Source organism: Phycodurus eques, chromosome 11, assembly GCF_024500275.1.
Source record: "Phycodurus eques isolate BA_2022a chromosome 11, UOR_Pequ_1.1, whole genome shotgun sequence".
In the NCBI taxonomy this organism is placed as follows: Eukaryota; Metazoa; Chordata; class Actinopteri; order Syngnathiformes; family Syngnathidae; genus Phycodurus; species Phycodurus eques.
The window spans coordinates 549,366-576,865 of NC_084535.1; the positions used below are offsets into that span (position 1 = coordinate 549,366).

General features: G+C 46.9%; 2 protein-coding genes across 4 annotated transcripts in view; both read right to left on the minus strand.

Moving 5' to 3' along the window:
- znf318 (zinc finger protein 318) overlaps window positions 1–11,869 on the minus strand; it is a 27,804-nt gene extending 15,935 nt beyond the window's left edge. For 2 of the 3 annotated variants that reach the window (XM_061689261.1, XM_061689259.1), the window contains exons 1-4: window positions 3,990–11,869; window positions 3,743–3,846; window positions 2,567–2,927; window positions 596–1,742 (exon numbers count right to left, since the gene is read on the minus strand). In XM_061689261.1, the coding sequence (XP_061545245.1) occupies window positions 596–1,742; window positions 2,567–2,927; window positions 3,743–3,846; window positions 3,990–4,229 (1,852 nt within the window). In that variant the 5' untranslated portion in view covers window positions 4,230–11,869. The remainder of the gene's footprint in view (window positions 1–595; window positions 1,743–2,566; window positions 2,928–3,742; window positions 3,847–3,989) is intronic. The other variant, XM_061689258.1, reaches the window with a different exon arrangement.
- Window positions 11,870–12,462: 593 nt separating this feature from the next.
- si:dkeyp-121d4.3 (uncharacterized) overlaps window positions 12,463–27,500 on the minus strand; it is a 26,451-nt gene continuing 11,413 nt past the window's right edge. Inside the window, exons 11-22 of the mRNA XM_061689257.1 lie at window positions 25,883–26,029; window positions 25,624–25,800; window positions 25,420–25,548; window positions 25,248–25,301; window positions 23,179–23,394; window positions 20,450–20,554; window positions 20,226–20,363; window positions 20,039–20,146; window positions 19,525–19,562; window positions 17,427–19,446; window positions 17,259–17,358; window positions 12,463–13,601 (exon numbers count right to left, since the gene is read on the minus strand). Coding sequence (XP_061545241.1) covers window positions 12,991–13,601; window positions 17,259–17,358; window positions 17,427–19,446; window positions 19,525–19,562; window positions 20,039–20,146; window positions 20,226–20,363; window positions 20,450–20,554; window positions 23,179–23,394; window positions 25,248–25,301; window positions 25,420–25,548; window positions 25,624–25,800; window positions 25,883–26,029 — 3,843 coding nt within the window. The 3' untranslated portion in view covers window positions 12,463–12,990. The remainder of the gene's footprint in view (window positions 13,602–17,258; window positions 17,359–17,426; window positions 19,447–19,524; window positions 19,563–20,038; window positions 20,147–20,225; window positions 20,364–20,449; window positions 20,555–23,178; window positions 23,395–25,247; window positions 25,302–25,419; window positions 25,549–25,623; window positions 25,801–25,882; window positions 26,030–27,500) is intronic.

Consider the following 27,500-nt stretch of genomic DNA (forward strand, 5'->3'; position numbering starts at 1 on the left):
TCAGCATCGCTCACGGTGCATTGACGTCACAAAAGCAGAAAATATTAGCATTCTGTGTGACGGGTTTCTTTCCCACAAAAAGCATTTTCTCCGCTTTTCGGTCAGGAACCTGTTTTCGGTGGAACCAAACCCACAGTCTACTGCTGATCACCAGAGACGAGAAAAAGAGAGAAACCTTTTTTTCTACTGTTTCGTTTGGTAGGTTTGGTGCTTCTATTGTCACAGAAGACAATACTGTGCGGGTCTTGAAAGATCAGTCCAAACGCTCTAAAACGATTGCTGGCAATATGGGCGCCGCCAGTCAACAATGAGTTAAGGTCTCCTCTTTCACCCAGCACCAGAGATAATGGCGTTCAGCGGGCCTTCTAACGACACTTTCGCACGGTCACAGGGGTCAGGAGGTGACGCGCAACCTTCTACCGCCGCCCCATATTGTCAAAACATGTACGTAAACGACTTAGTTCATAAAGAACTTTAATGGTCAACACTTTAAGTGAGCCATCAAACTGCATGACTCTGCTGGTTCTGGCGTTTGTTGTCAAAGAGTTCGTGCTGTAGTTCCCTGGAATGGGCAACTGGCAACAGACAGACTGACCTTTGACCTGAGGCTCCGGAGGCAGCTGGCCGTCAGGTTGGTTGTAGGGCAGAGAGAGCGGGAAGTTGTTGGCGCCGGACGTCTGCAGGGGCAGCGGCACGCCAGGGGGCGGGTACACGGGCGGCCACTGCGAGTGCGCGTAGGGCAGGAAGTTCCCGTATTGGCCGTAGCCCGGCGGCGGGTAGCTAGGCGGCATCATGCCGTGCGTGTGTGACGACGGGTAGGAGGGCTGGACGGACACGGCCGAGGGGACGGGCGCCGTGGAGGGAGGGGCCGCGGCCTCGAGCGCCGCCGTTTGCAGCGACACCTCGCCGGTAGCAGCGCTGCTTCCGCAGCCGCCCTCTTTGCTCCAGCTGTCCGCACCTCCGCCATCTGTCTTCCAGCTCCGGGCCCGCCCGGCGCTGCGGGCCCGTTTGTCGTCGTCTGAGCTGCTGCTGCCGCTGCTGTGCCTCCTGCGCCCGTCGTCCGAGCTGCCGGATGAGTAGCGCGCGCGCCGCTTGGGCGTCTTGGGGGCGTTCGGGGGCTTATTTCCGTGCAGGCGCTCCTTGGTCCTGGCGGCCAACTTGCTGATCTCCGTCACACCCAGGTCCAAGCCGATGGTCTTCAACAGGTTCTGGAGCTTCTGGTAGTCGTCCAGTGCCTGCTGATCGCTCTCCTCCTCCGGCGGGGGTACGGGAGTCGAAGCCTGCGCCGCGTCGTGGGGAACCGAGGTGGAAACCGAGGGGGGCCAGTCCGTGTGGACCTCGCCAGCGGTGGCCGGTGAAACCACCGCAGGGACAGCGTACGCGGGAGCGGCGGCCCGGGCTAGTTGATCTCCATACAGAACCTCCTCCGTTACATCCCCGTAGAGATCGAACGTGTGGTTTTGGAGTGGCTGGGATAGAAGCGGTGTCTTGGGTTCCTCTGAGTCTCCGTACAGGAACTTCTCCTCGTCGTCGATGTCGCCCGCCGGACTCTTCGCTCGTAGGTCTGCGACCGGGTCCAGCAAGTTTAGGATCTCCTTGATTTCTGCGTTGAGATCTGCTCGCTGCGACATCTGCGTGTCGGACCGCAGTTCGGTCAATACGGACGCCACGGCGGCCGGCTCCATCCCTTTGACGGCCCGCAGCAGCTCCTCCGCCACGTGAGACAGGCCGGAGTCGGAACTCTGAACACAAACGCAAAAATACCTCAGCGACAAAAGAAAGTGAAAGTCAGCCACACAGTGAGCCACGCAGCTCCACTAGATGGAACTGAACATTCGCCGCCAAATTTCCGTTGGCGACGATCCCTCGCACAGTTGCCCGCCATCACAAACTCAGTGCAACAAAAAACAACACACACCCAGCGTACAATAAAGGGACAAAAGTAGCTAAGCTATATCGAAGTTGTTGGCTTTTTTTTTTTTTTGTAAATCACCACCCCGAATTTTTTTATTGGATTATTAGGGTACAAACCAACACTCGTGGGTGTATTTCCAGAAAATGATTTCATACATTGGAGTGAAAGACTCTTTAAAGGATGATGTGCATCAGACCTAGTAGCTTAAATGAATTGATGTGAAGTTCAAACGAGTCGAAATGTCCTTTTAGTTATCGTGAGCTTGTTCTGAGATGTGACGGGCAGCTTAACGTGTCAGAGACAAATTCACTCATTAGCCGTCTGACGGATTTTTCACTGCGACACTCAAGTCGACTAAATACATAAAAATACATTTCAAATAATTATAAACATCACCAAAACTTGAATCGCTCAATTTTCAAAAGTACTTTGACTTTGGTACAACTAAATGTGGGAAAATTCCTTTGGATATTCAAGTACATTACCATTGAATAATATTTGCCAGGGCAACCAACTTCCACCAAAGCGGTTTTCTAGGAAGGTACTTTGACTCAAGTTTCGCTTTCAGGCGAGTTCAATGCATTTCTAATTGGTCATCGAGCGAGCGTGCACGTGCGTGAATGTCGGGCTTTCGAAGGAAGGCGAACGCACCCTGACTGAAGGAGAGTGGTCGTAGTCCGAGCGTTTCTTCAGGATGGACTTGGTGGGCAGACACAACAAGTCTTCCAGCTCCTTCCTCCGTCGCGCCACGTTGAGCTCGTCGAACGTTTTCGTGTAGCAGGACCGCTCGCTGCCGCTGGAGCCGCTGCGACTGGGCCTCCTGCTGCGACTGGAGGCCCGGCTCGGCCCCCTGCTGGACGCCCGTCCCCGACTGCGCCCTCTAGATCTAGATCTGGATCTGGATCTGGATCTGGACCTGGTCCCGGACTTACTGCGACCCCGGCTCCGATGGCGGCTCTTGCTCCGCGCCTGACTCCTGCTGCGTCCGCGACTCCGGACCGGACTTCGGTCTCTGCGGCGTCGCACGGAAAAAACAGTGAGTCAGTCTGTGTTCCTGCGGTAACGGCAGACTAAGTAGCAATGTGACAAGCGGCTGCCATCTTTGTGGAATCTTCTATAAAAAACATGGAATGGTATTTCAAATGACCAAATCAAGTCACGATCACGGCGTACATGAAGTATTCAACTGCTCCTTTCACCTATGTTCCATTTAAGTGGACTTTTTTCAGGCAAGTGACGCCATTTGAAACGTCACGCTCATTTGGATTCGTCCACTTGGAGAACCCCTCAGAATGTTGGCCTGTACCGGCTCATTGTTCGATATTATTTGAAGTCAACCTGTCAGCCAATCGAAGGAGGGCTTCCGAGTTGAAGACGAAGCGTGTCCAAGAGAAATAAGAAGCTATACTGCTTGACTCTAATTTATAACGCTCAACTCTAAAACCCACTGTGATTGTGGTTTCCTTTATGGAGCAAACAAATGGCAAAAAACATTGCTTACGTGTGGCAAATAATTGTCAATAATGGAATAACTAAACCAAGTGAATAAATGTAACAAGTGGGTAGGAATATATACTGTTACTTTTTAAATGTTGGTTAGTCTTGTTAATGCAAGTTGGTTTTGGAACTACGTTCATTCATTCGATCTGAAGGCGTTTTTGGACCACATTTGCTCGAGAAGGCATCACACAAGAACGCCATTGTTTTATCCGCAACCCATCATTCGATGATCTAAATTGTCGCATTGAAGCGGCCGTTTCAGACACGCTGCCATTGCGGCAAACCTTGTCACGTTGCTACTGTGAGACGACAACAACAAGTTCGGACCTGTCGCCATGACGCGGCGGTGCGGAGCTCGTCAGCTCGTTGCCGACCGTGATGACCAGTTTGTGGTCGATGGGAAGGCGAGGGCGAGGAGACGACGGAGACCTCTGCACACAAACGACAAACAATCATCGACATCACGAGCTTGTTTCTCTTTTCTATCAAAACTGCTTTTATCTCGCAGTCCCGCAAAGAACGCGCGTCAAGAAGTGCGCACTCGCCGACCGAATGTAGCGTGTGGCCGGCTAACCTCCCTGAGCGGAGCGGCGGGGCGGTGCTGGCCGCCTCGGTGTCCTCCTGGGGCGGGATGATAGTAGCCGCGGTGCGGCGGAGAGCGACGGAAGTCAGGGGGTCCGCGCTGATGGTACCCCGGGCGGTAAGGCGATCTGGCCCGCATCCTGTCATCTCTGTGGCCCGCTGACGGGTGCGGGCCGCGGGCCTCGAAAGGCGGCCGGTAAAAGCCCCGCGGCGGAGGCCGACCGCGGAACATGCTTCACCGCGCGAGGGAGCGAACGACGACCGACGCGAAAGCGACTGACGGTGCTGGTTCTCGCGCACTTTAGTTTTGGTGAAGTAGAGCCGGCCAAGCAACACGAACAACAAACCGATGCTAAAGCTAAAGCTAAATGTCCGCTCGGGGGATCCGTGCTCGTCTCCTTCTTGATGCGTTTGAATGGCGGCTGGCAAACTGCATTCGCGGGCATGAGCGCCGACTAGCGGACTGGAGAGCGGACACGACTTCTTCCTGCATCGGCGGTTTGCGAACTGTCCGTGGGCCTCTTCGGAAAGTCCAATCTCCTAACCTTTAAGCCACCTTTCCTTAATCTTTGTTGGAATGGAGCTTCCTTTCGAACATCGCAGATGACAGCCCTGTTTCAAGGGCATTCGGAAAACTGGCTTCATCGCGCGACGGCGAGTATTGATGACGTAACTACGGTCGCCCTGAAGGGCAAAACACGAAACACAAATGGCAAGCAGCAAACAATATACACCAAACAATGGAAAATTAAAATCAACAGCAAACAACTCATCGCAACAACAACTAACTAAACACAACGGCAAATCAAAAAACAAAACAACAAATCACTAGAATAATAATAATAATAATAATAATAATTTAGAAAGGTGGATGCATGCACTGGAAAGGAGAGGAATGAAGATATGTGCCAGGAAGCAGAGCACATGAAGATGTTGAGGTTCAGGTTGGAGAGGATTAGAAATGAGCTCATCAGAGGGACGGCCGAGGTTCGATGTTTTGGAGACAAAGTTACAGAGAGCAGACTTGGATGGAGAAAGAGCGAGTATATTGGTACAAGGGTGATGAGGATGGAGCTGCCAGGCAAGAGAGCCGCTCGAGGAAGAGCAAAGAGAAGGTTGATGGATGGCGTGAGGGCAGTAGGTGTTCGAGAGGAGGATGCAAGAGATAAGCTTACGTGGAAAAGGATGACGCGCTGTGGCGAAGCCTAAAGAAAAAGACGACGACGCTGCGAAAGCAATTCAACTTTTTGTATTTTTCTAATACGATCATCTGCCTTTTTGCCACTGCTTGTATACGTTGGCGATTGTGTTTGTATGTTCTGTTTGCTGAATAAATTAAGAAAAAAGTTCTCTAGCTTGGTTTTTTTGTCCTTATTCTCTCGTATGCCCGGATCAGACGACAAGACAAATTTGCTCTTTCCCGATTGCACGTTGTCAGACTACTGCCGCAAAATCTTGCCGTATGTCGGTCAGACAATGGCGACACTACACGACATGTCTTCTGACACCACCGCATGGCGTCTTTTACGATCACTGGGCTTTATCTTGTCAAATCAAACACTGTTGGAGAGAACGTGTCACCGGTCAAGGCGACCGGTTGCGCTCGTTACCATGACGACAACGCGCCACACCAATGTATTGTGGGTGGTGGGGGAAAATGAGGCGGTGCTCGGGAGAAGACGTTCATTCAAGGATTGGGTAGACCGAAAACCACGGCCCTGTCGTAGCCGCCGTAGCATCTCTGCGGTCAGAAGTAGACACAATCAGGTCTGATGTTCGGAAGGTCGTGGACAACCGCATATCGGAGATCTCCGCTACAATTAGGAGTGAAATTTGGTCTCTAAAGCAAAGCATCGAAGCGTCAATCTCCGATATAAGGAACGACTTAGCTAAACGCGACGGCGCTTCGACAGAGCTCGGATAGCGTTGCTACTTTAGAAGCTACGGTGGACCGCCTATCGTCAGAGCTGAAGAAGTCGGACCGCGCTCCAGGCGTAATAGTATCCCGATCTCGGGGATACCGGAGCGCACGGAGGGTCCCGGAATGACGGAGACTAGCATATCTCGGGCAGGAAGCGCTCATCGACCGCGCTCACCGGGTGGCTCGACGGCGGCGGAAACAAAGCGACCCGCTGCCGCCTGTGATCCTGAGAGGAGATTCTTTCCGGATTGCCCTGCTTCCATAGCGAAGCGAAGGGCCGCCCGCGTTCACTAAAGTGAGGAAGATACTTGGAGGGAAAGCAGGTGTCCGGTACAGGTTGCTTTAGTGGCGGCTTTCACTGACCCCAGACGGGCTCTCGGCACTGGGTTACTCCTCCCGGAATCTGGAAGTGACAATCTGTGATTGACAAGCACGTATCGTAGCGCTATCGCAGCAACCACCCGACGCTATGCTGGCTTGCGGGAGTTCATTCAGGCTTTTTCAATGTGACACTGAGCAGTCATTATAATATTTGACAAACAAAGTTATTGGAGCGTTCTAGTTACTTGGTTAACAGAGGTTAGCAGTCACCTTTTCAGCGAAGTGTATGAGCTAACTTTATTCTATTTTAATTTGATTGTATTTACACTGGCGGCACGGTGGGCGACTGGTTAGAGCGTCTGCCTCACAGTTCTGGGGCGCGGGGTTCAATCCCCGGCCTCGCCTGTGTGGAGTTCGCATGTTCTCCCCGTGCCTGTGTGGCTTTTCTTCGGGCGCTCCGGTTTCCTCCCACATTCCGAAACATGCGTGGTAGGTTGATTGAAGACTCTAAATTGCCCGTAGGTGTGACTGTGAGTGCGATTGGTTGTTTGTTTCTATGTGCCCCCCCTTTGAATGCTGTAGTTTGTTCGTGCCATAACTTGTTGTTAGCTTGGCGACGATCAAGTTCAATGTGGTGTTGTTTTGGGGATGTGGGGATATCCAGCTGCCTCATTGTTCCTAATCGGTCTCCCGACCGCATCTCTGGAGCTCAGCCACGGTGATCTTTGGGTTCTTCTTGACCTCTCTCACCGAGGCTCTTCTCCCCCGATGGCTCAGTTTGGCCGGACTCTAGGAAGGCTTGTGGTCGTCCCAAAACGTCTCCCATTTCAGGATATGGAGGCCACTGTGCTCTTAGAACCTTAAGGGCAGCAGAATTGTTTTTGTAACCTTGGCCAGATCTGTGCCTTGCCACAATTCTGTCTCTGAGCTCTTCAGGCAGTTCCTTTGACCTCCTGATTCTCATTTGCTCTGACATGCACTGTGAGCTGTAAGGTCTTATACTGATAGACAGGGGCGTGGCTTTCCTCATCAAGTCCAATCAGTCTAATCGAACACAGCTGGACTCCAGTGAAGCTGTAGAACCATCTCAAGGAGGATCAGAAGAAACTTAAATATACGAGTGCCACAGCAAAGGCTCTGAAGACTTACGGCTGTGTGATATTTCAGTTTTTCTTTTTTCAAAGATTTCAACAATTGCATTTTGTTCTGTCAATATGGTGTGCTGTGTGTACATTGAGGAACAAAATGAACTTAAATGATTTTAACAAATGGCTGCAATATAACAGAGTGAAAGATTTAAGGGGGTCTGAAAACTTTCCGTACCCACTATATATATATATATATATATATATATATATTGTTTTAAAACAAATCTCATATTAGGCTGTCAGTGGGTGGGAAACGTATATCGTTCTTCCTCCCCTGTCAAGAGGTACAGCTATTATGATGACAAAAGGACTGCCATTCGTTGACAGTATCTGGCATAGATGGCAGCCATCTAATCGGAATTAGTGAGCGATTCTCACTACCCATGACTTTATTGAACATGTACGCGCCTAAATAGACAGCCCATCATTCTTTCGGGCAGTCCTAAGACTCATTCCCGATATGTCCCGGACGAACATTGTTTGTTGGAAGAGACTTTAATCGTGCGTTACCTCGAAAGATCCTCTTCCGCTAAACGAGCTAAAAATAACTCAAGCATTTTTCTCAACACCTTTATTAACAATTCAGGCATTCTATTTGACAAGACAGAATAGGTTATTTTCTTATCGATGCAAAACTGTTACCAAGTTATCGATACTAGGTACCATAATATTGTGATTTCGGATCCGAACGCTCCGACTTGTACCATCAACTTTCAAAATATAACAAAACCACAGCAGACCTGGAGATTGAACCACCTGTTGCTGAGTGACAAAGAATTTTGTCATCATTTGCAAGATCAAATTTCTCTGTCGTTAACCAGGAAACTTCTGTCGCAACATTGTGGGAAGCCTTTGAAGCCTATTTAAGAGGCACAGAGAGTTCATTTGAATCTGCCAGGGATGAGCGAAAAGAAATAAGGATTTAGATCAGCTCCATCCGATAATTTATAGAAAGAGATAATCTCATTCAAATAGGAAAATAAGAATATCCTTTCTGAAAAATATCTCACGCATTCTTGTACGCAAAACAAATATTTTGCGTTCTCTGACGAACCGCATAAGCGAGACGGCTTAGAAACCAAGAAAATGACCATACATTACGCAAGATGAATTCCGAGTTTTCACACATCCCATGGATTTTTTCCTATTCTATCCAAATCTGTACATTTGTCGCTCACGTGGTATGTGAGCGATAAGCCGAAAATCTTCAAAGCGAGCTCGTAACCCACGTCAGCAAACTTCCTTTCAAATTGCAGAGGTACGATAGATGTAAAAATTGAACTGCGTCATAGCAATTCTAGCAAAAGCTGAGCGCGTTTCGGATTCCGCACAGAATGTCGCCGCGCGCAAGTCGATGAGCGGACGTGACGTCGGTCGGCTCTGGGGCGGGAGGAGGCGTTCCTTCGCGGGCGCAGGAATCGAACGCGCTACCTCGGCCCGATCTTTTGCGTTGCGAGAGGACCACGTCAAAATTTCATCCCGAGTCAATGGCGGCCCAAACCGGCCGTGACTCAGAAATTAATCCATTTTACTCATCATTAACCGTGTACCGTTTATCCCGATCATCCAAAAATAGAACTTTGCGAAATTTCCAAGTACAAAAAAAACATTAAGTGGTTCACTTAACATTTAGGCCATACACTACATAAGCAACATAATGAATGCAGCTACTGGCAAAGCAATATTTTTGCAGCCCTGATGCCCTTTACTGTTCAATCACATTTCCTCGACTCCATTCTTTTCTTTTCTTTGCCGTGAAGTCACGACTCGTTTGCAGAGGTGGGTAAGAACGTGGTACTTTTACTCAAGTGACATATGGGATAACTTGTACTCGTCAGAGTAGCTTTATCGAAGCATACGTTTGACTTTTACTCGTTACAATAATCTACATGCTGCTTGCTACTTTCATTTATCAATAATTGCGTGCGTGATCTACTTTGACACTTTCGTTTTCGATTTCCGCGTCAGGCGCCGTTGAGAAAACACCTTGCGCTATGTTGCAGATGTTTTGGCCGTTGTTTTGGCCGTGCATATGCCAGGCAACATGATCCGGATCCGAATCCGAATCAGAATCATCTTTATTTGCCAAGTACGTCCAAAAAACACACAAGGAATTTGTCTCCGGTAGGCGGAGCCGCTCGAGTACGACGACGGACGGTCGATTGACAGAGAACACACAACGACATTGAGAAAAACAGTCACTGAGCCACAAAGGGTTTCTCGTTATCTGGTAATGCCGGTACATTTATTTATTTTTTGACAATTGTGCAAAGGAGGCAGACTCCTCTAGCACTTAGAGCAGTTCGAAAGACTCGTATAGCAATAGTCCGGTCCAATGGGCATTGTGCAAAGGGCGCCGAGACTTCAAGGAGTGCATGCGGTTTAAAGTGACGAGTCGCGCGATCATCTGGGACGATGTCGATTGTGCAAATGTTGCCGGTATCGGTCAACAACAGATATGCAAATAGTGCAGCGTGGCGAGACGACTACAGTGAGCGCACGAGTAGTGTATCATCGGCCCAATTATAAACAACCAACTCTTGAGCACAATTGTAAAACATGCATCTTCTCTCGCACTATCAAGAAGCCTGGTCAGCACACAGCTTCTTCATTTTAGTGGAGAAAGCAAATGTTTCCGTCAGGCCTGTTTTGTTTTCACTTCAAAATCAAAATGGTGGCAGACGCGTGCGGCCTCCCATTAAACGAGTTTGAATGTATTGCGTTACTTCTGAACACAGCCACAAGAGGGAGTGCGTCCTTGTGCAACCGGATTTTGTTTGATTTAAAACTGTAAAAGACAACATCTCTTGAGCAATGGTGACCCGGCCAAGAAGGTAGCAAGTTAAACGTCAAGTCAAAGTCGATCACATTCACGAATATTTCAGTTGTTTATTTTCACCTCCCCTCTCAAGAAGATACAAAAATAAATCTGTTGAGTTGTATAACTTGGAGGTCACATTAACGGCAATGACTTATGGTGGTCAAAAGGATTTGACAACACAAAACCCGAGCATTTGAACAGGGTGTGTAGACTTTTGATATCCACTGCAGCCATGTTCCTGTTTTTGTAATCTGCCTGGTGAGCCTACAGTATTTTGCTGTTTGACAAGTCGAACTAGTTTAGCCTAAGACCCAGTTTGCCTAATTATTTTACAAATATTTGATTGTATAAAATTGTAGTTCTTATGTTTTAGATGAAGTGTTATTGTTCCGCAATATCTGAATTTGCCCTTATTTTATTTGACGTTCATGCTCTGATGTAAGAAATAAATCCGAAGTTACTCACTACTTGAATCGTTTTGTCAGTGACTACTTAGTCTTTAGCAAGTCATTATTTGGATGACAACTTTTGACATTTACTCGAGTCATACTGTTGATAAGTAACAGTAATCAAGTAGAACATTGGGCTCCTCTACCCACCTCTGCTCATATGTAAGAAAATAAGAGTCACAGGTGCCTTTTGTCCATGTCAGAACAGAGTTGCATTTGAAATGACACGTTCACGTCACTCCGTTAGCAGACACGGTGCGTCGCAGTTACGGCCTGAATATTCTGCCGAAGACAAAAAAAAGTGATGTAACACAATGTCGTGTCGATCTCATCTCGGCGTTGGCGCCTGCACCCCCCGTGCGTTCATATCGCTCTTTAAATGTGCCCGAGCCCGCCGCAGCTGATGAATGATCGTTCGCTGTACTCGCAAACATTTTCTGCACTCACGGGCTGCTTTTTAGGCCGTTAGCTAACGCTCCGCATGACTACGCCGACGACGCGGCGGAATCGCTTAAGCTAGACTAGCCGATTTTAGCAATGCAATGTAAATGAAAAGCATGACCGACGCGACGAAACGTGCATCGGCGTGACTTCAACTGAAACGGGTGACATGCCGAGTCGTCGTTGACTCGCCTACGTGGTTCCAAACGTACCCGTTGGAAAGCTCCCCTCGGCCAACTCCTTTAACGTTGCCTTTAGGCTCACTCCTTGACTGAACGGAGTCACAGCTCCGTGGAGTGAACAAACGGCGCAAGGATGACATCGTGCGCGACTTCGACACTCGCGGATTTGACATATCGGCAAAGTTCTGGCCAATGTTGATTTCGATAAGGGATCAAATCATCTGACTTAGAAATCGGTCACACCGCATTCCTGATTGAACAAAGTCTCAGAGTGGCTTGAAAAAGAATCTCAATCTCAGAGTTTTGAAAAACTGTTTATATGATTAGTTTTGTTTTTTTGTTTGTTTTTTTTTTCATAAAAGAGATTTATTTCACTGAAGAGGAAATCTCTTACCTTGCTGATAGTCGCGGCTGTCACCGCTGCCCGGCGCGAGTCGTCTAAAAACAGCCGAACGGGGTCAGGAAACCGAAGTAGAGTTCCCCGACCCGACCCCCCCGCCCGTCATTGAAGAACAGTGTCCCAGGTGTGCGGGAGCACGTATGCTCCCTCGTCCCTGTTGATGTTATCGCCACGCTTCCGTATTTCGTATCTCTATGGCCTCCTTTATCCATCTCTTGTAAGACCTGGTTTCTGATGTGATGACTTTCCTATTTTCCCAATCCGCGATGTGGTTGCTTCTTCAGCACTGATCTGTTATGGCTCATTTTTGGTCTTCTTGTTCTCCTGGTGAACGGTCCTACCGTTTCCTTGCGGTGTTCGGTTTTGGGGTGCTGAAGGTTCGTCCGGTTTCTCCAATGTGCGTTTCATTCCAGGATTTGCATTGGATTACGTAGATGACGTCACTCTTCTTGTCCGGTGTTATTGGTTCCTTGCGGTGTAGGACGAGTTTTAAGACTGGGTTTTTAGTTTTTTATGGTTATGCCCCAAAGATATAACAACACTGGCCAAGAAATGTGACGTCATCTCTTAAATCCCATGCAACTCCTGCAACAAAACGTACATTAGAGAAACCGGACGAATGAGAGAAGTAAACAGCAGGACCATTCACCAGGATGCAAAAACAAACAGCACAACAAGAAAACAATAAATCAGCGAAAAACTGATGACTGTACAAGAAACAACCACATCACGGATTGGGAAAATGGGAAAGTCATCACATCAGAAACCAGGTCTTGCAAGAGATGGATAAAGGAGGCCATTGAGATACGAAAGCGTAGCGACAACACGGACAGGGACGAGGAAGCACACATGCTCCCTCACACCTGGGACACCCTTCTTCAACAACGGCGGGCGGTGGTGATAGAGAGCAGACTCAGTCAGGTCACCATTTTGAAGGTTTCCCGACCCAATCGGGAAGCCGTGAAAGCTCTAACGAGGGCTAGAGTGACTGCCAAAATAGAAAAAGCGAAAAGCCGAAAACGAGAATTTCTCGTCACCGCAAAAGAAATCTAAAAAACCTATTGGAAAAGGCTTTAGACCCGTTTACGTTCCCAATGAGCTTCATCGTGACTGTTTCCGTTAAAGCCGATAGTGTAGTGGTTCACTCACCTGACTTGGGTTAGGGTGCAACGGCTGTTTGAACATCACGTAAAACAGCGCAGCAACGGTCAAGTGAGATTTATTAGAACGTAAAAACAAATAAAATAAAAAGGAAAAAGGTGAGAAGTGAAGCCTTCGTCTGAGCCGAGGCAGAATGGAAACGCATTCTGTCACTGGGAGGCGGCGCTGGCCTCCTCGCCCCACTTCTCCAGAAAGTCACGCAGGTTCCCAATGAACACGTCGATTCCCTTGTGCGACAAATGGACGCCGTCGGCCCGATAGAGGCCCGTGTTGGCCCCGCAGCGGATGTTGTCGTGGGTCAGAGAGACGCCACCCACCTCGGAGACTATGTTGTGGATCCGCCGGTTGACCGTGCTTCGGATCAGATCCACTTCGTGGACGTCGGCCGAGTGGTGCCACGCCCGGCGGGGGAGGATGTGGGACCAAACCAGGACGCAGTGCGGGAAGATTGCCCTCACGGAGGTCACGTCCCTCCTGACGGACGCCAGCAGGTCGCTGGGCGTTTCGGTGTTCAGGTCGTTCCCGCCCAAGTGCACGATGATGACATGAGGTTGGGGCCAGGTGACCTTCAGCTGGTGGAGCAGGGGCAGCAGCTGGGGCCACGTCATGCCCTGGACCCCCTTCCACCAGAGGACCACCTTGCCAGGGTCCATGCCCAGCTGCGCACCTACCTCCGCAGACTTGGCCCGCGACTCCGCCCAGCACAACAACGAATGACCGCAGATCCAAACGTTCCAGGGGCCCATGCCGAGTGGATTTCCTGTGGACATGAAGGAAAACTGATGGATGGCGCTCCAAAGCTGCTTCACAAACCGCTTAAGTTCCTCTTAGCTGATAGCTTTTACATCAAAGGTGAGCTAGAACATCATGCGTGAACTCAAAAGATTGAAAAATCAAAATTATTGCTCACTTACCTTTGCCGATCAGACTCATTTAGCAGCAAATGAGCAAACGCTCCAACGATCAGACCAGTGATTCCCAACCACTGTGCCGTGAGAGATCAGCAGGTGTGCCGCAGGAAATCATTTTTTACTTCATAATGACTAAAACAACGCACAGTCATGGCTAAAAACTTTTAGTTTGGATCTTTATATCGTTATCGATCTATCTATGCCAACGACGCATAGTGACGAGCAGAAAAAATTGAACACTCTTCCACGAGATGGCAGAAGGTACCAATTAAACTGTATATCCACCTGTTGCCAGAATAATAGCGATGTGTTCAAATTAACGGGCCCAGATTTCACAGAGTAAGGCAATTTGTGACTAAAATGGGGGGACGACATTTCAGTGTATATACTTTTGGGGACATTTTCTTTAGGTGGTATGCCAGCTGTGATATTTTTCTCATGTACGGTAAGCGCCTTGGCTCAATGCAGGTTGGGAAACACTGGATCAGACAATGTTTATTGTTCATTAACTGAGCTGCTTAAGCCTCTCAACATGTCTTACAAGCAAACGTTGGCTACTACCAAAAGTGAAGTTCTTGTGTCACAAGACTTCTCTTCAGTGGGGGGGGGGGGGGGGGGGAAGAACATTTCTATTCCACACTCTTGATACAGACAGATTGCAAAGTACCACATTATTGTAGCTAGCTAGCAAGAAGGTGCTACTAGGTGTGTATTTCCAAGGGGAGGGGCTAACTTGTCATAACAGGCTCGGTGTGAAACGTATTCCCACGTCTAGCTATTGTGACTAGCTTGGTCCTGGTGTCCGCATCTCTTTGGAAGAAGTAAAACAACTTTTGCTATAAGATAAACTATGTTGTACACTAAACAATCCATTGCATGCCATCGCACAGATAAAATGTTTCAGCTTTGTATAGAACCATTTTGAGGAATCGGATGTCAAAACTCAAAGGACACGACGTCACTAATTTTAGCTGACAAACATGAATGGAATGGTGCGCTATATCGCCCACTGTAGAAGTTTGAATGTTGTCAGAATAACAAAGATGGCGACGTTACTTACCCTGACTCTGAACCGACACTTACCACAGGCGAAACACAACAGCCTTTGACAACAAACTACAGTTAACACCTTGTCTCAATGTGCACGGCGTGCTCTCCAAAGTGACGTCTTGAGGCAGAAAGGTTTTCCTTAGCGAAAGCTTTCGTGAACATGGCTTACGTCTGTGGCTCTGATAAAACTCAAGTTTTATGCTTTTCACACTTTGCGTTCACAGGAGCTCCAAAGCTTGCTTGCTTACTGACACGTCATTCTAAAACAACAAAGTTGAACTCACATTTCTGCCGTGCTAGCTTAGATGCTAATGGCTGGGCACATTCTTTAAATTGTGAACAAACGTAGCAGTGAGTCAACTTTACCAGAGATAAAAACATTTTGCACATTTAAACCTGTTGTTCCCTAAGTCACATCAAGCCATGTCCTTGAAAGCTGTTTTGTAGGAAACCGCTAGTAGCGCGAATCATTCAACCCAACACAAAACAAAACAACACGTTTAGCATAAAGACACTCGTTGGTCAAAGTTCCTGCACGTGAAGTGAAGATCCATCAGACTGTGAAGAGATGACGAAAACTATGTTCGACTCACCTGGAAAGTAGGAGTCAGTTTAGCAGCAATGAGACATATGTCTATCTAGCTAGCTAGCTACCTAGGGGACGACTTAATCTATGACTTGATATCGTAAACATCTGGCGTGGACCTTTACCGTTACGTGAAAAGTAAGACTTTAGCAAAGCTGCGCACAGTAGACAGCATCAATTTGAGGCGATATGCTAGCAAAAGTATGTGAAGACAAAGACACAGATGCTTGCTTGCAGTTAAAGTTCTTTTCTCGACATCTGCGCTCAAACACTACTACTTGCTAGTGTGCGCTGCGAGGGATCAAAACCTGAGCCAAGCTTCCATGTGGCTTTGCTCAACAGTTGAATGGAGGCAAAGGGTCTCTTCTGGTTGTTGTTTATTCCAAACGGCTTCTTAACTTCTACATTTTAGGTGAAGAGCCCCCCACCCCGGGACTAACCTTCCGGTTCTCTCGGAATTGTTCAAATTCAAAGTATTTGGTTCCCTACGGTCCGCCGACCCCGAAGAAGAAAGTGGCGAAAACCAACGAGGAAGAAGGTGCTTGTGCCAAACGGCAGCGGTGAACAAAGGTGTTAACTGTGTCAAAGTACATGACCAGTCACCTCAGTGCCACACTTTGATGAAGCTTATATTGTCCCAAGGTACTTTCACGATGTGTGGAAGTCTGATGCGCTCCCTCCCGCTCCGAGCCTCAGCCCACACCGCGCGGAACGTCACTCAAAGTCAATTGGGTGACTGAAACAATAAAATACGTCTATGCCAACACTGAGGCAGCTAAACGGCGGGTCGCACTTTTGCACTCATGGTTTTTAGCGTTTATTTTAATCTTCAAACCAACGTGAGAGCCGATGACGGACAAAAATAAAATATGAATTACTTTAACATACTGGGAAGAAAGTAGAAAGAGTCTCATTACTAGCTTAACATTGAGCTAAAACCTCACCAAAGGTCAAACTAGCAACTTTACATCACAATGAATTGGGACAAAATTCACAAAAACGTCTCACAGGATCACAAACACTAACCGGTGTGTAGGGAACGGAATCAACGTTTTACAGAGCATCTCTGTTTCCTTCTTGTTTTAAATTCGTGTCGTTTATAGTTATTTTTCATGCCAAAATGCTGAGTTCTGGTGCGTACCCTTCAGGATAAAAAGGCTACATGCTTAAAACAGGAAGTCAAGTAAAAACTTGCACAGATAAACCATTTGATGTGATAAAACGGTCCCAAATAACTTAACAATGCTATATTTAACTTTTAGCTGGAAAAAAATTTAGGAATATTAAGTCAATTGGGTTAGTTCCACACACATTGCCGTTTAGTTCATAGGTTTTATATTGATACTGATTATAAAGAAAGCCGAGTCAAATGTTCGTTTTTGGTTTATGCTGCAGGCTGCTAAGAAAATGGATGTTCATAATTTGGACTCCCTTTATTTAAACCATGCAAACCTTTTTGACCCAGCCCCCTAAAAAAATCGGAAGCGAGAATCGTTTGGAACCGGAATCGAAATGAAGGACCGGAATCGGGACCAGAATTGCTCAAATTCAAACGATGCCCAACCGCACTGACAGCTGCCCGAAAATTTACAATGAAGCAGCGTTTTGGATTAAAGGTGAAGCGTCCTCCATTCTTTGCCTTCATTGAACTTTTGAAGATTACCGTGACCTGGATGACTGACAAGCTACATAGACATACAGAATTCCATTGTTCTTCCACGGTGGAAGCATCTTCATGAAACCTTCTACTGAAAGTGACTTCAATCAGTACTAGAGCTTGTCCACAAAAGAGGCTCAAGGCTGAGGAAATACGAAACGTTTTGAGACTCACAATGTCACACTTATTCAATGCAATGTCAAGCTTTGATACCTGGAGCAATCACGGCGCCATTGCCTCGTTTCTTGTGCGCCTGCATGTCCTTGGACTGCTGTTTTCGCGGGTCTACGATCTTCTGGTTGTTCAAATCCAGCTGCAACACAACAAAGACATGAACACGCTGGAGATGCTCTGGCAGGAAAACGCTGCTGCAGACTCTACCTTCTCCTTCTGCCTGCTTTTCACGTCACCAACTTGCTGCAGTGAGCCAGCAGGACCGGAGGCCAACGCCGACTCTGATGGTAAAGTGAACTGGACTGATTTAAGAGTTTTTGCTGTCGGTGTTGCAGCCAGAGACTTCACGCTCTCGATGACCTTCAGGCATTTGGCCACCGTTGTGGAGATGTTAGACTGCTCCTCGCTGGTAGTCGCTGGTGGCGGCGGGGTTACTTGGCCGGCGGTTCCAGGCGGGGCAGGACTGGAGGAGCAAAGGGCTGGAGCTACAGGCAGCTTGGAATCCCTGGAGGACACCATGAAAGGAGGCTGTCCAGGAGGACGTCGGGGAGGCGGTCCAGGAGGTGGTCCCGGAGGAAGACGGCCAGCCGCAGGAGGAGGAGCCGCTTTCGAGGAAATCTCCAGAGGCCAGTTAACTGGAGGTGATGGATGCCGGTAGTGTACAGGTGGAGGCCCAGCAGGAGGTCTGGGTGTCGATGCCGTGCTTCCCATCGTCTTGGTAAGATCTTGTAGTTCTTGGGCCTTTTTTAGTGTCTCCAATTCTTCTTGATCGAGGAATTCTTCATACTCAGAGACCTCTTTCCTTTTGCTGGGAGGCTCTAAACTGGACGACCTGGAGGGGGAGGCGGGAGGGATGGTGTCTGTGGACGAGGACTTTGAGGCACAGCTGGCCAGCTGCGACATGTCTCCTGTTGTCAACTTCAGGCCAATGGTACGCAGCAAAGTCTGGATCTGGCTGTAGGGAGCAGTCTTGCTCTTGGGCGGGTCAGCTGCTTTCTCCATTGAAGGTGATTTTTTCTCATCTTCCAAACTGACACAGCCGCCGGGGGACTCTTGAGCCAGACCCACAATCCGAGAGAAGCCTTTGCCGTCTTCAAGCGCTCGCTCATGTGGCAGAAGTTCGTCGCTGACAGAAACTGGTTCCACTCGTTTTTCAGGAATCACCTTCTTCTGAAGCATATCAAGAAAGCGATCAAGCGGGGGCTTCTGGAGCAGGGGTGGTGTTGTGTTTGTGCGGCTTGGCGAGGAGCTTTTGGATAGCGGTTGTGTGGGAGAAGAGGGTCTTAAGGTCGTTTGCAAAGATGAAGAGGCAGAAGTTGATGACGACGCAAAAGCTTCTGAAACCTGGCTGTTTGTGTAGGGACTGTGCTGAGGTCGGTCCGCATACGTCGGATCGCAGTACGCATCGTCATACGGTTCGTCGTAAACATCATAGCGGTCGGTGTAACGCTGGCCGGTGGTCGAAGAGCTTTCATACAGAACTTTACCATACGGATGACTGCTGTAAGGCTGATCGCCATACGGATGGCTTGCGAAAGAGCGAGGGAAGCTATCGGCATACCGCTCACTAAAACGCAGATACGGCCTGTCGTAATAAGGATTGTCGTAAAGCGGAGGAAGATGGCGGGGGTACTCCGGGTCCTCTGGTCGTTTCTTCAAAATGGAGCGGACCGGTCTGAACTCTGCCAAAGGGTTAGCGATCCGGCCGTGATCGTAGTCAATGCAAGTTCGCTGTCCGGGCTCCGAGCCTCGGGGATCCATCAGTGACTTCTTGAAAGCAATCATCTCATTGAGCTCCTCCAACTCTCGCTTCTTTCTCGCCAGCTCGTCGTCCACTGGTCCAGCACAAGCCCTGGGAGGAGGACTGCGCTCCCTCCTCCTCCTCATGTGTCCTTCTTGCTCTCCACTGACCTTGCTCCTTCTCTTTCTAGATCTTTCTCTGCTACTGCTCCTGCTACGACTTCTCGTACGTCTGTGGGACCTTTCTCGACTTGCGCTGCGTCTATGCCGGCTGCTTTTCCGCTTGTCTTCCAGACTAGTGCTGCGTCTCCTTTTGATTTCACGTCCAAATTTGTCTTTGGACAGACTCGGACTGCGGCTGCGACTCTGACTCCTGCTGCGACTCGGACTCCTGCTGTAGCCACGACGCTTGCTCGTAGTGCACTTGTCCTGAGTTCGTAATTGTTTCACTACCGTCTTCAGCCTATCGGTCTTTGGCACCTCCTTCCTTTATTGGAAGAGAAAATTGTTGCAATAGATCTGAACTATTCCATTAAAACATTCAACGTGGAATGAATTGACTTACTCAGAGTCTTCTGAAGCTTTGGCCAGCTTGATGGTCATCTGAGGAGGAAGACGGAAGCGTTAATAGCACTACTAAGAACAATGGTTGGCCATTTAGTACGCAGTCTGTTAGCTGTGAGGTCTGCGCCGCGTTTTTTCTGAGTTTTAACTTTCATTTTATTTATGGGCTCCTTTCAAGCCACTTAAGGTCTCCATACGAACAGTTAAAAGAAAATAATACAATTAAAATAAAACGAACAGAACTTCTAAAATGGCAAATGAAATGGGAATTGTTAAAGAGAATATTCAGTCTGGAATAGGTGTTTGGCCAGCATTGAGCAATGGGTCTTTACTCGTCAAACTTCTTTTTGTGTATGATTTTGTTTGGTGGTGTGCCTCGACATTGATCTGATGTAAAATATGTGCCTTGGCTCAGTAAAGGTTGGAAAACACTGGTCTAAAAGATTTGCTTTGCTACACTGATGAGTCAAAAGGGGCCACAGTCAAGTTTCATAAAGGAGTCCAAAGGCACTTGCCTTCCCTTTGCCGGTGGCAATAGCGCCCAGTTTTCTGGTGGGTAGGAAAACATTCTCAGTGCAACGTGTGATCCTGATGGCCTGGTGCCCACCCGCCGCTTCTTCATGCTGGAACACGGGCCACATGTGAGCAAAGACACGACCGCCCAAGGCTCGGACAACTCGGATAAGCCGTACTCGGACCTACCGGGACCACACTGAACTCCACTTTCTCGTTCAGCTGCAGCTTCTTTTTTCCGATGAATTCTGACACGTAGAAGAAGAGTTGAGGGTTCTGCGTGCACTTGATTAGTCCGCAATCCTCGGAGAACTCGATGACGATTCCCTGCAAACACGCGCACGCCAGCGCAAGCGCAACTGTAAGCCCCGCCCTCACCTCCGCCAAAAGAAAATGGTGACACTGTGTCTTACATGTCGTCGTTGTTCCGTGGACTCTTCAAATGAGGCAGGAAGGATTTGCACGAAAGTGGCTCGTTCTTCTTTGGTCTCCCGATTGGTTGCCACGTTGAACCGCACCTGGAAACGGAGACATTAGTTCAGCATGTGTGTGTTAATTCCAAACGAGCATTTATGTGTGGTTTTAAGGCTGAAAAAGCCTCCACGTGTACACGTTAACACGTAAGACGGGTTAGCGTGTGCCTTTATATCCGTAAGACGCCTGAACGAGCACTTGCTTGCTCACCTTACTATTAATCATAATATATTAATGAGCAGAGAAATAAGGAATGAGAAGCTTGGCATATAAGTGGATAAAAAGTTTCCAACTGTATCAGAATCAGAATCATCTTTCTTTGCCAAGTATGTCCAAAAAACACACACAAGGAATTTGTCTCCGGTAGTTGGAGCCGCTCGAGTACCACAACAGACGATCGATTGACAGAGAACACTTTGGAGACAGAAAGACATTGACCAAAATAAAAAATTAAAATAAAATAAAAAAAGGTTCCCTGTGATGGTTAAAGGGACATCAAGGCTGTCTTTAATTTGTGTATTTAATTGAGGGAAGTTTAGATCCTTAATCAAAGTTACAATTTCTTTTTGATCTGGGTTGTTCGAAGCTGCTATAAAAATTGTAAAAAACGGCATTTATTTCTAACGGTGACTGTGTACAGTTGCCGTTGGAATCTTGAATGGATGTAATTAATGATTTTTCTTGATTGCGCTGAAATTGGTTCGCAAGGAATTTTCCTGATTTATTATTGTACTCAAAGTTAGTTCATCTTAACTGTTGTTGTAGAAAAGCTGTTCTTTTTGATAAGATAACATCTAACTGATGTTTTGACTTTTGAAGTTGGTTTCTAAGTGCATTTATTTAGAGGTTTTATTCTTTCCTCAATTCCATTTTCCAATTTTTGTTCTGGTTTTTTCTTATGCGAAGACTAGGATATGATTCGACCTCTCAAAACAGCTTTCCCGGTTTCCTACAACAGAGACGTTGAATTTCAGAAACTCCTTCCATTCCTTCCTCACGAAAGAATCAAAATCTGGGTCCTTCAATAGGGACGTGTTGAAGCGCCATGTTGGTGGGGGTCCCAAATTTGATTCAACTTTTAGATTGAGAGAAATTGGCGCGTGATCGCTGATGATGATTGGACTTATTTTGGGAGTAATTCTTTGAGCTGCCGAATTGTTTGAAAGAAAGAAATCTATTCTTGAGGAAGGGCGGTGAACTGACGAGAAAAATGTGTATTCGCTTTTTGTATGGTTTTTCAGCCTCCGTATGTCAACGAGACCAAAGTCATCCATATACTGCTCTAGTATATTAGAGCATTGTGGCTGATTATTATTTTGGAGATTTGAGCGATCTATTAGGGGATTTAGCGCAAGGTTAAAATCACCTCCCATAATTATTGTAGGCGGCACGGTGGCCGACTGGTTAGAGCGTCAGCCTCACAGTTCTGAGGACCCGGGTTCGATCCCCGGCCCCGTCTGTGTGGAGTTTGCATGTTCTCCCCGTGCCTGCGTGGGTTTTCTCCGGGTTTCTTCCCACATCCCAAAAAGATGCATACATTGGAGACTCTAAATTGCCCGTAGGTGTGCATGTGAATGCGAATGGTTGTCTGTTTGTATGTGCCCTGCGATTGGCTGGCGACCAGTTGAGGGTGTACCCCGCCTCCTGCCCGATGACAGCTGGGATAGGCTCCGGCACGCCCGCGACCCGAGTGAGGAGAAGTGCGACAGAAAATGGATGGATGGATAATTCTTGTAGAAGCGGCTGACAAGTGTGAAAAAAAGGCTGTATCATCTTAATTTGGAGCGTATACATTGACAATTGTATAAAGCTTGTTAAATATTGTAGCCTGTATAATTATATATCAGCCTTCCGTATCTGCTACTTTACTATTTATTGTAAAAAGTAGTCTTTTATGGACTATTATTGAGACTCCTCTTTGTCTACAGTTATAAAAGGCAGCGATAACCTGAGTGAAATTAGCCAATGAGCCATTTTTCTTATGACTTAGTAAGGTGCATTTCTTGGAATAGGAGGAGGTCTGTTTTAAATTTAGTGGTATAATCCATAATCTTAATTCTCTTTGCCTGTGATCGAATGCCATTGACATTCTAAGACACGAATGTTAAGTGTGACATGTAATGGGTGTGTGTATCATCATTTGAAATAGATTTGGTACTGTGCATTCTTTGTTGTTTTTTTGACAGTTTTCAGTAGATTTTTTGGTATAGTGCTAGAGATGCTCTATTTGAGTACTGCAAAGCCAGGGTACATAGAAGGGTAACGAGCAAACACTGAACATGGGAAACAAACAGTGACAAGGGGATAATAAGGTGGTTTGTGGTGCGCAAAAAGAGTTTTGAGCGGCGTGTGCGTTTCGTGTGCGCGGAAGCAAGCGGAGCAGGAAAGCAGAGCGATAGGAGCGAGGATTCACGCTGGTGGCATTAATCTCCTTGGGCAACCGGTTGTTCATTCCAAACGAAGTCCCTTTGGATTTTACAAACACTTTTTGCTGAAAGCGTTCGAACTTTGCAATGATGGGACGCGGTCGGTTCCCTGGATGAGGGGCTCCCAAACGGTGGACACGGTGAAAAGTAATCTTGTCGACTGTATCTTTCTTTATCGGTTTCCATTGTAATGTCTACTTTCTCATTTTGTTATGTTCAATAAAGCAATCAATCAATCGAACCTTGTCACCAGTCAACATGGTGGCGCCGGTGAGCAGCTCGGTGCGGCCGAAAGGAAGCTGCTTCTGACGACCATCGATGGTCATCACCAGACGCCCCGCCTCCTCGGGGCTCTCGACTCCGCCTTGCATCTCTTCCGTCTTTCCTTCCATGGCCGCTTGCTGTTCCGTGTCCATTTCCTCCTCCTTGATCTTCACCGCTTCTTCTATGACCATCACCTGCCATACAACAAGTAGCGTGTCACCTTTCAGCAAGTGAGCAAGGCAACAACAACCAAAACAACGTTAGGGCTGGGCGATATGGCCGCAAAATTAAATCTCCCATTTTTTTCCCACAAAAATATGATTTCCAATTTTAATCAATTTTGCCATTTTTCGGGAAAAAAAAAAGCAACTGACAGATAAAGGAAATGACAACGATATTTTTTTGGTTGCAAATTTCCCCATTGTGGGACTAATAAAGGGTCTCCTTATACAAAACATACTTTGAAATGGATTGGAAAATTATTATTATTTTTTTTTCTTTACAGATAAGAAGTGATTCGTCTGGGAAAAAAACGTTCCCTACAAAACACATAAATACGACACTCACCCCCAACGTCTCTGTCCAAAGAAACACCCCCAGCTCACTAACGTGTGTCAAACGTGTGTTACCGGTTTGGTGTTGTATTTTGTGTGATGTACAATCACCTAGAAATATAAGAGAGGTGATCAACTTACCTGACGACCCGGTGAGGACGGTAATGTCACTGTTCGTTCGTAAGTCGCCGTCGGTGGTTTTCTTAGCCATCCCCATAGAGGACACCACCATTATATAGTGTTACCCTTGATTTGAAGTAGAGAGCTGTCCAATTGCTTCATTTTAACTATTGTTGCTGACGGGAGTTCCCTTTTTTCGATGCCAAAAACATAATACGGTTTATAAAATCCGAACCTTCAGTGCCGAGAACGTATTTTTTACATCTCATACGTTTTTTTCACAGGAAGGGCTTTAGGAGGCTCTCACTGTGCTTGGCTTGTAAGTATCAAAATGGCAGTGTTATTGAGCAGAAATATGCCAGCAGAGGGCAGCAAGGCACCATTTTAGAATCAAGATCACTCCCAGTTTTAGCCAGTTTCTCGTCTCCCATTCTCTTCAATGAGGAAATGGCGGCGGTCACAGTCGGACGTGTTGAAGCATTTTACACTCAAACAGATCATGTATATGTATAGATTGAGCAGGAACGTGTTTTGGTAGTAAACAGAAGTATGGGTGTGTTATAAATGTGACAAGTACAACAGAGCTCTTGGACGTACATGCGGACCACGATCGCCATATATGGAATGGCTACGAACAATACGTAACCATGACTGACGTGTAGCCGGTGAGTAACGTCATTCATAGTACGCGTATATTGATAAATACATTATTTTGAAATAAAAAAACATTCCTATAAGTGTTGTTTTAGCTGGTTCATAAAGTAAAATCACTGTTCAGATGTTAGGAGTCTCACGAGAGAGCCAATATTGCATCCCAAATACTAGAAAACGTTGGTTTAGCAAAATAGATCCCCTTTAAGAGCTGATATCTAGCCATTTTCCATGGTTTTCTTGTCATAACTAAATCATATTTTAATAATACAATTAAGCTTATGTATTCTTCAGGTATAATACCTTTAGTGGTACCAGGCATTAAAATGAGTAAGAAATTGACAAAACAAGGGTAGGCTAATAATTTCTTTCCCATGACTGTATATATCATACACATACTAGGGGTGCAACGATTCAATTCATATCACGATTGCTGGTTGCAAATTCGATTCAAGGACGATATTGTTTCACATAGAACGATACGATCCGAAACGATTCGGTAGCTGGAAATCGATTCAGTTACTCTTTAGCGAAACATTCTTCAAGTGTGACTGAAACAAATATCTGCATAGTGGACAGTGCAGATGAATTTTGTTTAAAAAGAAATATCTGCGTACTGACACCTCGCGCCAAAATCTATTAGCGGCGGCCTGCCACAAATAAATGTACACGTGGGAAACACTGCTGACAAATAAATCCAAATTTAGAAGAAGAGTGGATACCTGGTCGTCCTGAGGCTCCTTCTTGATCTTCACTTCCTCCACCTTGGTCTTCAGCTGCAACACAACATCCACCGTCACCTTTCACCTCACTGCGTTATGATCATAACGCTAGACGAGGCCCACTGATAGTACTAGCACTGATAGTAACATAAATAATGATGATCATAAGTGCCTGTTCGTCCAGGGGCTCCTTTTTGATGTGGCTTCTTCTGGCCGCTTTAAGGACGGTGCCATCGAAGCGTTCCTTGCTGATTTCGAGCTGGGTGTCAGGAACGGGAACGCTGAAGCCAAGCAGCGTCCACTGTAGGACGCGAGCAGACGGCAAGTGAGCAGACGGGATTTAGTGAGCAGACGGGATTTATGAGCGACGACTAACCTTGTCTTTGGCGGCGGCGAGCGCCGCAGACGCCGCCTCCTTCCGCTTCCTGTCTTTTTCCTCCTCCCCATCTTTTTTCTTCTTGTCCTCCTCTTCCCGTCTCTTCTTCTCCGTCATGAGTCGATCCTCGACCATCTTGGTCCTCCGGAGTCTGATGGCTCTCTTCTCGTCCTCGTCCTTCGTGTCAGCACAAAGCCGTCGAGAGGTCAACTCGCAGCCTTTGATTGACAAGTCGGCGGAGGGGCAGCGCAGGACTCGCCTTGTGAACAGTGAACTCCACCTCCTTGCTGATGTCTCCGGCGTCAAACTCCGTGTCGCTGAAGTTCTCGCAGCGGTCGAAGAGCAGATCTCCGTGCTCCTTCGAGGTCAGGACGCCCTCAGACTCTCCCAGGCTGCTGACGATGCCCTGGAGTCGCACAGATGGCTCAGAGTTGCATACGAGACGCACGTCCAGACAGACGGCAGTCAAAGTTGAATGCAGAGGGGGGAGCTCGCGAGCAAGACGTGGAGTCGGACCCATTTTGCAAAGTGCTTGCAGATCTGAAATTATTTTTCCTCAAAAGCAGCTCAGTATACGTGACGATCAACCCAAAACGTACGGGTGGCGACACAGGACGACGAATGACAGAAGTGCGCACAAAACGTCCGAGTCAATGGCGCAAAAGCTTCCAAAATAACAATACAGTAGCAACGTGACAAGGTTTGGCCAAAAAGGTCTGCTGGGAACAGCCACTTCAAAATGAGTCAAATGCAGCAAGACATTTGAAAATCAAATGCTGTTTGTGTGATACGGGCTATCAAAAACACCAACTATATCTCCTCACCGGTTCATTTCGCTTGATCGCTCCAACGAGCCGAAATGTGACGTTTCAAATGCAACACTAAAAGTCGACATTAAATAAAACATTGGTGAGATTAGTAGAATAGGGACTTTAGCAATTGCTTCTTTTTTGTGAATTTATTCATAACGGAAGATTTTAGAGGCAGCGGCACGACGGACAACCGGTTAGCACATCTGCCTCACGGTTCTGAGGACGCGGGTTCAAAACCGGCCTCGCCTGTGTGTGTTCCTAGACAAGAAATTGTGTTTCAAACTTCATGTTGATTTTACCTCCAAAAAGGTTCCGCAAAGATTGGACTTCATGGGCAAAAGGAGAACCTTCCATGTTTTTACTGAGATGATGACTCTCTTTTACAAAGGTTTTATTGAATCTGTTTTACCGTAATCTCTAGTGTACAATGCGCACCCATGTGTAATACGCAACCTCAAAATTCTGGAAAACCCTTCTACCTATGTATAATGCATTTTTACAATGCATGATTTTGCTTCTACCCATATGATCAAATCGAAGTATCGGTATTTTGGTAGTTTTTTTTTCAAAGAATTATTGTAAAGTTAAGCACTTTATTTGAACACGTAATACTTTCTTTTTATTTACTTGCTCTTATTTTGAAATTCACAGCCCTACTTTTATTTAGTAAATGAGAAAACACACAGTTGTGCTCATTTGTTTGATTACCCAGGCAGAATTTGTAAGATGGGTACAATTCTTTGAAGAAAACGTGAAGGGCCAGGCAAAACACATTTCATTTGAATGGGATTCAAATTAAACTGTCGAGCATTTCCGAAAAGCATTATCATCCGACAAAACCATAAAGAAATTAATGATGGTTGTTGTTCAGTCATCAGTCGTACTTTAAAAAAAGACAATATTTTACATATTCAGCCAGGGTAAACTTATGAGCGCAACTATACATATATGTACGGACCGCTGTCATATTGGAATGAAAGCGTAGGCTGCACCTTTTTAATAACCTCTAGGGGGCGGTGGCATATTGGAATTAAAGTGTATAGCTTTTTCATAACCTCTAGATGG